Here is a 10,216-nt window from a genome sequence, read left to right as displayed (position 1 = left end):
CTGTTTAGTACAACAAAGTTCTGTTATCTTTTCAAAATAGAGGCCTAGACTGCAAATTAATAAATAATAATCCAAAGACTTTGACTAAAACATAGTACACAGGTCTACAGAAGAATACAACAGATCACTGATGGGTCTGGGGAATTACATAATAAACCAATCCAGACTCGTTTTGTGGATAGTGGACCAAAATTGACGAAAGAACAGAGACGAAACAGAAATAGACTTTCCATTGACAAGCTACTCGGTTGAGAGTCTCTTTGTGGGATTGTAAACGCTGAATTCGCCAAAGTCTCTTCGGCCACTGACAAAAACAAAAATCAAACCCTTGTAAAGAACAAGGTCCAGACAAATGCATTTCAGTAACTTCGAAGAATTTCGTTTCTCTAAGACCAAAGTTGTTTACTTGTCTTATGTCAACAAGATATATGATAAACATCCAACTATCAGATCGTGGAGCGAGTTAAGCGTACTTATCATGGTAGAAACTCAAATATTTTAAAAAAAGAAGATGCGAATGTGGCTTTAAGTATTAAGTTTACCTGTGACTAACATTCCAACCACCAGGTAAATGGCGAGGATGAACAGCATCAACAAACACTTTTCTCCACCTTTGACAGAAATCTCGTACACCATCTTCTCCATATTCCCTCAACAGATACTCTACAATTTGTTTCCCATGCGGTCCATGTCCTAGCAAAGACAGTTTGGAGTTCTGTTGGTGCAACGTATTTCCATTACATTGAGCATCATTTAGCTCTGCAGCTCCATCTCCTTCACTTGTACCACCATCACCACTATCATCAGCAACTGTGCTCCTTTCTACATTCATAATTTTCTCAGAATCTGCTGGACCCTCCCCATCATTGTTTTCATCTAAAGATACAAAGTTGTTTGCATCAGTATTTGTGGATACAAAGAATCATTATCTATTACACATTTACAGTTTATTAACCAATGCAATTTTCAATGTACTTGACCAGTATTTATCATACGGTTACCTTTGTTACCATTTTCTTGTTTGTCCAAACGAGCAACCTCTGCAGAATGTTTCAGGGAGACCCCTTTCTTTCTTTCGCGTTTTCGTCTCTCGTGAGGGCTCAACCCAATGAGTAAAGCTCTTTCCAAATCATCTTCAGATATGTCCCGTCCACCGTAATACATCTTGACAATCTATATTCACAATCCAAAGAAACCATCAACAATAGAATGCTTATTCAAAATCAATTTATTGAAATAGATAGATGATTACATCACCTGCAACAATTCCTCACGACGACTTGATGGCATTCTGTTCCCATGTCGCAAGAGCGCCATTGCAGCTGATCTAAGATGTAATGGAGAGACACCTGCATCCTCAGAGTTAACCATTGATTCATCCTCCGTCAATGAAGATGTCCCTTGTGCTTCTTTTGAATCGATTACTCTACGAACAAAAAGAGGAATTCCAAATTCTGTAGCGATTTGTTTCTTGTACCTCTCTGCAGCAGCATGTGCAACTTCATGACAATCCACACAAAGTAGAACAATATCATGAGATCTATGACTTTTTAGGTGCTCTGGAAAATGAACTCTATAGCACGAAGGTATTATCCGGTAACGCAGATAGTGTTTCCCTTCCCCACACCCAACACATATGTTCCTCTTGGTCTGGATATAAAAATCATTCCCTTCATCTTCTGGACGTCCTTTAGGCTCAAACAAAAGCATTATCGCAGGTGGATCTTCTTCGACTAGCTTCGCAAGTCCACGATTCAGATACCTGTAAGATATCTAATTTAGAGAGGAGATTCTTGAATCAAAAATTATTGATGAAGTGTAGATACAAGAATAGATCATTATCTACCATTCAAGTTTTCTTTTATCACAATAGCATAGCAACCGCCCATCATTTGCGTATATTCGACAATTGTGATAAACAGGAGCCTTGCAGGAAAATTTCTTGACAAAAAGCTCACGTGATGCCTTACGAGTGAATTGCTTGAAGTTCTTATGTCCATTTTGCTTGGGAGCAGAGTGGCTACTTAGCTTTGTCTTGAAGTTTAACAAAAGGGAATAGTTGAAGACAGAAATTGGACATGTTCCATTTGTGCCCAAGCATTTCTTAAGAACCACCGGTAATATATCATCCAGCTTAGCCAACTTGTTCAGAATCATGTGATATATGTCATCCAAATGACTACAAATAACCGGATATGGAGACTGAACTGAGGAACTCAAGCTCGGAGAAGACTCAGTAGCCAAATCAGTATGAGCTATTGTACCATATATCTCTTCAGTTGTAGTTGGCTGCGTACAAGCAAGAGCAACTACAGCTTGGTCAGGTAACACATATCGCATGCTTTCATCATGAATCCGTGCCTGAAAAAAAAAATGTAAATGTCTTGCAGCTACAAAATTTTGAACTTGGACAGTTTAAGAAAACAACAGGGAAATTAACTCACCATTAAGTCTCTCCATGCACATATTTTCCTAACAAGCTCCTAAAATTAAAACACGAACATCAACATAATGTTTCAAAAATAATTGTGTACACATAATGAAATGAGGGATGGGCATACTTCAGCGTTCAAGGCGATGGTAGAAGTATCTCCGTGTCCGTTTAAATGCCGATAAATTATCGAGGAAGCAGCAGCACTCCCAGGAAAATCTTCAGTTTCTTTCGTGTACAATTGCAAACAAGTCATGTTTGACCGCCTACTAGCCTCGAGAAGAAAATGGAATGTGTCATCGGGGCTAGATGAATCTTCTGATACATTTAATATTTTAGAACTTTATTGCAAAAAACAAACAATATCGCTCCCTTAAATCATGTTTTCTTGGATCATAGTTTACATTGTTGCCAAGTTAACCTTACTTTTCCATCATATACAAAAACGTTTCTCCATAGCAAAGATTCGTACCAGTGGCTAGTTGTTTGAGTTCAGCAGTCAAAGCATCGGCAATATAGAGGAGATAGTGTGCATCCGTTCTGGCATATTGCACCATCTCTTTGGACAGAGGACGTTGTCTCCAATCTTCACGCTTTAGTGAAAACGTCAAAGAAAGAAATCACATGAGACATATTATGAGGCAAGCTTAGCATAGAGAAGAATAAGACATGCCCAGAAAACTAGCGAGTTCGAAATGTTAAAGGACTCACCTGCAGCAATTTGTTAGTAGCCACTCCACATACTGCCTCGAGTAAATATGCCAGTGACCTTTGAGGCTTCGACAACACCTCACATGCCTGATTGTTTGCATTTTAGTAAAAGCAGTTTAGTAATACAGCAACAACAACATCATGCCTACTTTTACTACATAAACAAACACATATGTATATGCATATAACAAAAGAAAGAACAGAATTCTCTAAACTGGCTGAGTTAACAGAAGACACATATTCTTCTATACTCACTTATTCCAAATGACTTTCACTGATGTCAAATCTTAAAACTTAAAAGAAGAATATAGAATGTATACCTTGGCAGTATCAAACATATTCACAACATATATATGGAAGTCTCTTTGAAGCCAGAGAACATCGTTGTCAGCCCCGTGAAACACCTAATACACAATTAGAGATTAATGTTCGAAAATGCATTGCCCAAACTAAAGTACCTTGTCAGAAACATACAAGTGCTTCTTCATAAGATTTATTCCACAAGATTCTGACATTGAACATCTTCATTCAAATAATATACCTTGCAAATATTAGGATCAGAGAAAACAGGACGAAGAATACTCATTGCATCATGTAATGCAATCGTGTCCACCAAGAAGTCTTCCTCGTGTGTAGAAATCTGCAAGTTTCAGAGGAAAAAAATGAAAAATCACAACTTCAAAAGTAAAACCAAGTAATACCAACAACGGTTCTTATATAGTAGTTACCTGAACTAGAGCAGTGAAACCAAGAAAGGACCTCAAACTATGCTGCTCAGTATCAACTGCAAAAACTTTTTCTTTTGCCAATACTTCAGCAAGTTTCTTTAACTGTGACTCCATCTCAACCCACACATACGAATCACTCATTTTCAATGAACACTCTCCCCTCAAAAACCCAAATTCAATCTTAGTGTTCTCTAATAAAACAGTTATCTCAGATTCATACGGATGATGACAGTTGGAAGCTTTCTCTGCATTGATTGATTTCAATTTATATAACATTACACATCAAAATACACAATCGTATACAATTTAACTTGAGATATTGAAATCTACCTGTAGAGGAAGAGGCATCATCGAGCTTCAAGTGTTTGAACTCAGAGTACGAGTTATCCGCAAGCACGCGTTTGAATCCGAACTGTGGTCTCACCTCGGAATGCAGATAACAAGAGCTTAGAGAAGATGTTTGCTTCCTCCGGTGACGACGGCGCCGGCGATACTCCGTCACGAACAGGACTGTCACCGCAACAAGAGAGGCCACTGTAATTACGATTTTGGCCTTTTCTTTGACCTCCATGTTTTGCTTTCGTTACTGTTCTGTTCCCTGAGCAAATCTGCGGCACCTCCTCCTGTCTTCTCATCGGCGGACGATGGCGGCAAAGACATGAAGATCCTGACACGTGTCTTTTTATAAGACCGTTAAGATCCTGACACGTGTTTTGACTAAAGACTAAAATAAAACAGGCCCATTAATAAGTGTGTGTCCTTAAATTTGGCTTCCTTGGCCCAAAAAAGAATTATTGATAGCAAAGAATTGTATATTTTGTATGATTGCTTGACATAATGTGTGTACATGACGTATATTAACCATAAACGTAATTAAAAAAAGGTTTCTATGCAAAATAGAATATTTTTAAAACTTAATTAGATTTTTAATACATTTACTATTTATAATTATATAATTAGGTAAATTTTACTATTTATGTAATAGAAGGGTTGTGAAATAAATGAGAAAATGGGATAAACTGTATTATTGTGAAATTACAAAAGGATAGTTCGATTCGTACAACTTATTTAGTATACGGATTTACAAAAATAGAAATATTTTTAATTTATTCATATTTAATATACTTTATCAGCTGTACGGATGAAAATGTGTATATTAATATACATATGTATACTAAATTAGATGTACACCTCAAATATATGTATTATTATTTACTGTACACTTAATTGTACGGATTACATCTGTATATTTAATGAGTATACGGATAAAAATTTATGAAATTTATTTTACATAATAAAAACAAATCATCAAACAAAATAGATATCAAATAATAGTTGCAAAAATATAGAATTTTATATACCTAAAATTTTTTAGAAAATAAATTTATTTTGATTAGTATTTTAATTATTAAATACAAGAGCTCATGTAATAAAATAATAAAAATATTTAATTTTAATGGCATACTTGTAAATAAAAAGATTTTTTGAGGGTTAAAAAGTAATGTAAATAATAGTAAATAGTTGAAGGTGGTTATTTTGCAAATTATAAATAGTGAATGTACTAAATTGCCAATTATATTTCAAAAATGTACTAATTTTCCAAAATATCTCTTAAAAAAATATGTGTAGTCCCAAATCCAAAAATAGTGTTTCCGTTAAGAGATTTAAATGATTTTAAAATATCAACCATGTTAAGTCAGATATGGAAAGATGTATATACGACAAAACAAAGAAAAAAAAATGTAATTGACAAAGAAGGCATAAAGTTAGATACACAATTTAGGGGTGAGTTGGGCCCATTGAGAGTGAGAGGTGAGTGTGAGGGGTTATGGCAAGTTTTGGGGCATGCACTTGCTATTTATTTATTGCTAATTGACTTCACACTGGTTATGGTCAAATATTTAATCGAGACAAAACTATTGAAATCGTTGTAGCAGATAATAAATAATGATATAGTCTCATGATGCTGTATTTATCAATGCCGCCCACTAGGTTTTCATTATTTTACGTTCAAAGGTTTGGTCAGCGATACATTGTAGCAGACAGATAAAATCCTAAACGTGTTGACGTTTTGTTACCGTCTTACTAATTCAGTCTTTCACATTATACATTGTATAAGATTTGGTCGAAGACCTATTATAATTACAATTCGTACAATGTAGTGATCTCTTAACAATTTATGAATGAAACAACAACAACAATAACAAAAACAACAAGAAACTGATAACCGAAAGAGAGCCGAGCCTGGTTTTGGTTTTCATTGATAAATTGAATTTTTTTTGTTACAACTCTAAAATTAATTTGGCTTTGCGGTGGGGGCAGCAATATATTTGAGAAAAAAAATGTTAGAACAACATGATGGTATGTAATCTTTATATATAATATATAAAAAGGGAGATCGATAGAGATATAAACAGGGAATTTATTTCATGATCATTTTTGGTTCTCTAAAAGCGGGGCACATCTAATGAGAATCAAATCTTTTAACAACTTTGTTTCATCTTTACGTTTCAAATTTAACCTCCGATACAATTTTACCATTTTCTATATCACGTGACTTTATCGCAGTTTGAGAGCAATTTGGGGACAACATTGATCTGATTTTCTGTTTTGAAATTTACGACTTTGATTATTCTCGTACTTACAACTTTAATAAAAACAAAATGACTAAAATGATAGTACTAATTAAAAGACTATACGCTTAATAATATTTGCCAGTTGCCACCACATCGATCCACACCAGCAGCTAGCAGGATTCAAGTTAGACTAAGACCTTCGTGGAAGAATTATCCCTAAAGAAAAGCTTCTCGGTAGATCAATAAATTGATGCATAATGAATGAGATCGCATGGGCCTACGTGCGTGCTGATCTCGAAGCTACAACCGTAAAGCGTTTTGTGGTCTATATTTATTTGTTCATTTTGATTTTGTTTTTGTTAATTTGGACATATCTTGTAATTACCCCCAAGACCACGAGTATTTGCGATATAATATGTGTGTGCCCGGATTCAAAAATATATAAAGTTGGCATCAAATCTCGAATTATGATATTTATCGTAACAAACACAAAAGAAAATTGTTGTTAGAAGCTCATATAATCAAATACCTTTTGACAAAGTATAACAAGAACCTGGAATATGGAGATGGCAGCTTTAGGATTCGTACCAAGACCGGAGAGAGTCGAGAGACCAAACCAAACAAATAAATTAGGTGTTCCTAAAAAAGTTACACAAAGTCTCCTCTCTTACAAGCAAAGCACCTAACCTAACAGCCCTTTTAGGTTCTTTACTTAACGAATTAGACCTGTTTTGACCGGCTTCACCCCAATCAAGCTAATATTTGGTTCTCGATTAATTTGAGATCTAGAACCCGGTTAAATTCCCTATACCACTGTATAATTGCAAGGGGAAACAAAGTATTTCTACCTAGTTAACTTAGGTTTCGTTCAGTGTTAACTCGCGTCATTCCTTGCACAACCAAACCGGTTTTTTCCACATTAATTTCGGTTAGTGATTTGAATCAACCATGATATCAATTAGTTGAAGCCGGGTTTATATATCATTACTAAAGAAAAAACCGTACATTTCGTTATGATTTTACCAAATTGACAGCCTGGTGGATATGTTGGTGCGTATGTACGTTGTATAACTTAGATCACACTCTAATTTAATTATTTTCCCTGAATTATTGGTGCATGTGTATTTGTATATAAATACATGTATTATTTGCATGCACATGTTAATGCATATGTAACGTAACTCAGTAGTCACTACTTCACTTTTTGGTATGCCATTTAAAATTTGATTATTTTATTTTTGTAATTACCATAATATATATTAATTAGATATATACTTGTATATTGAACCATATATAATGTAAATTTTAGGCAATTCTATGAAAAGAAAAATGTAAGTGTATGAGAGAACAAAAAAACATAAAAATATTTGCAGATTCCATAAGCTTTAATTTATAATTAGAGAACACTTATCAAGGAGAGATCTGAAGCTTTGTCTATAGTAAGTATAAAATAAATTTGGATAACATTGATCCAATCAAATTCATTTTTTATCAGCTTGTTTATATCAGTAAATTTGAACTGACTCCTTGAACCAGATGCCATATCTCATGAGCACAAGCATCAATGAAATATTTTTATGATTATTTTCTATTAACAATTATTTCAGCTATATCTCTTTAATTAAAACTGCTTCAGAAATGTCCAAAAAAAATACTGTATACCGGAGATAAAAGAATTACTTATTGAAAAAGATCCAGAAATTAATGAATGTGGGCATGTAATGACTGTCATGTCATGAATCATCTCGTTGTACAACGTATATGTGTTCCCTGGCTAGGACATATATCCCATAAAATATAAATGACCCAAAAGATTACAAAATAAAAGTGCCATCAGTCTTGGAGATGTCACCTCATTGTTTATTGTTTATGCCATCTTTTACTAAGCTCCATCACTTTGTTTTCTTAGGTCGAAAACGAATCTCAAGTTTCTTGTAAGTACAGTCTATACATGTTACGTACCTTATACTGGGATGAAAACATGTATCGGTTAAATGGTTACCCATCCATAAATCGAACGAAACAACAAAGTATATAGACACGACACGATGCAGTTCAACTAAAACGGTGATGTGGATGTATGCATATAACGACTTCCAAAACAGGCCGAACTATTATTTGATTACAAGCTCCTCAAGTCATGTGGTATTTGTTTTTTGGTTTCGGACACAAGTTACACAAAGTGAGCAAACATCATAGTTTCTAAACATCATGATGACACGTGGCAGAACTCGTGACGTCGGATCCACATGCTGATACTTTAACGCAGCGCCACGTGATGGAAAACGGAAAAGCGTCACATGATTGAGCAGGATCTAATGAACTGACTGACCAATCAGCGAGGGACACATGAACCTTATCACGTGTACTTTATTCCGACCGTCCCCTCTCGCAAGTGCCCCCTCCCCGTCACTCCGTCAGTACCGCTTTAATTTGTTTATCGTCTATAACTTTTTTTTGTTTATGTTTTTAGATTCCTAGAGATAATACATGCTTTCTTTCTTGTTTTGGTTTTGTGCGAGATTGTTTATATATAACTTGATATTACCAAGCTATATAAACATAGCTATAGATGAAGTACCCTTTCCGTTATATCGTTATCGAATTAAACTTAACCTATAAATTGAAATTTGTACCTTTAAGTCCCACTAATCCGCTGTGAGAATGTCTCTTGACATAAGGTTTTCACAAGCTCACCACATATCAAACATTCGAGCCAAAATTCAAAAATCTAAATTGGCAACACAAAACCTTTTTTTAAAGAGGATCGTCGAACATGAAATCTCTTAAAATTTACCCCATAAGATCAAGATCCTCAACAACCCACCACCACACACAGATTAAAATTATACTTCTTTGTTGAACAAATGTTTGAAGACTTTTCTCTTAAACTAATACTAAAATAATATAAGAAAATAAAACAAATGGGACAAGTTATGCAATTATTATACCGAGATATATTTGTCTGTATAATTTTTTTTGTGCAAGTAAATTTGTTTGATGTTTTCTTTCACTGAAAATCTTGATAATATTTCAAAAGTAAACAATTCACAATGTTTTTTTTTTTAATTACGTGTTTGTGTATAATTTTAAATTTTTTTTCATCAGATAGACATATGCAGAGTGAGTTATTAAAATGAAAAATTTATCACACTGTTCAACTTAAAAGTGAATGAATATTTGATAAACTTAAAAGTTAACTATGATCTATTATCGTGATCATTGGTGATATATAAATGAAAAGTGTCGTTAATTACCCAACCAAAAGCTATGCAAACGACTTGGGTATGCATGTGGGAGTAGTTGCTAATCACTAAATTTCCATTGGCTTAGACGCTTTATGTCATGTGTCACATGTTTATAGTATTATTTCTCCAGTAAGAAATTATTTGTTTTAGTCAAATAGATGGGGACAAATCATTTCAGTGCCATCTCAATGATTAATTCTACGTACGGCTAAAACGTAATCAGTTGCACTGCATATACGCGTGTGTTCGTTTGAACTGATACATAGATCACTTTAAACTTTCTTTCCTAAGTCGAATTTATTAGCAATCACAGTCTCCAACTTCATACAAATATTCTATATATCTCGATATTTTTTTGATACAAAATTAAAAATCATTTATTTAAATAAAAAACGGACATTTTCTTAGAGAAAACCAATTCTAAATTGAAGAATTTACATCGAAAAAATAGAATTTCGTGTTCTTATCTTTTTTGACAAAAAAATTGTCGGATATTATTTAAATAGAGAATAAAAATCAATA

At 34.1% G+C, this 10,216-nt stretch overlaps 1 protein-coding gene across 10 annotated transcripts; it reads right to left on the bottom strand.

Annotated features, from left to right (window-relative positions):
- Nucleotides 1-28: 28 nt before the first annotated feature.
- Nucleotides 29-4,697, bottom strand: LOC104700218 (protein RRP6-like 3). 10 transcript variants are annotated; one of them, XR_015560924.1, is made up of 14 exons: nt 4,201-4,517; nt 3,871-4,115; nt 3,684-3,782; nt 3,463-3,546; nt 3,143-3,229; nt 2,904-3,024; nt 2,562-2,749; nt 2,445-2,483; nt 1,847-2,361; nt 1,478-1,762; nt 1,258-1,349; nt 1,002-1,173; nt 543-876; nt 29-327 (listed from the first exon to the last, which is right to left on the bottom strand). XR_015560924.1 is itself a non-coding variant. In XM_010415696.3 (13 exons), exons 1-13 carry the CDS (start codon nt 4,439-4,441, stop codon nt 241-243), a joined length of 2,694 nt encoding a protein of 897 aa, XP_010413998.2. In that variant the 5' UTR covers nt 4,442-4,697; the 3' UTR covers nt 29-240. The 10 variants fall into 10 exon arrangements, 6 of the variants coding, with proteins under 6 accessions (XP_010413998.2, XP_087312857.1, XP_010414000.2 ...); XR_015560923.1 differs by having other exon boundaries at nt 29-304; XR_015560926.1 differs by having other exon boundaries at nt 2,562-2,746.
- Between the last annotated feature and the right edge of the window lie 5,519 nt (nt 4,698-10,216).

This window comes from Camelina sativa, chromosome 7 (assembly GCF_030686135.1).
Source record: "Camelina sativa cultivar CO46 ecotype springtype chromosome 7, ASM3068613v1".
Classification (NCBI taxonomy): domain Eukaryota; kingdom Viridiplantae; phylum Streptophyta; class Magnoliopsida; order Brassicales; family Brassicaceae; genus Camelina; species Camelina sativa.
The sequence above is the reverse complement of the archived record's forward strand: the minus strand, read 5'-3'. Positions and strand labels throughout refer to the sequence as shown.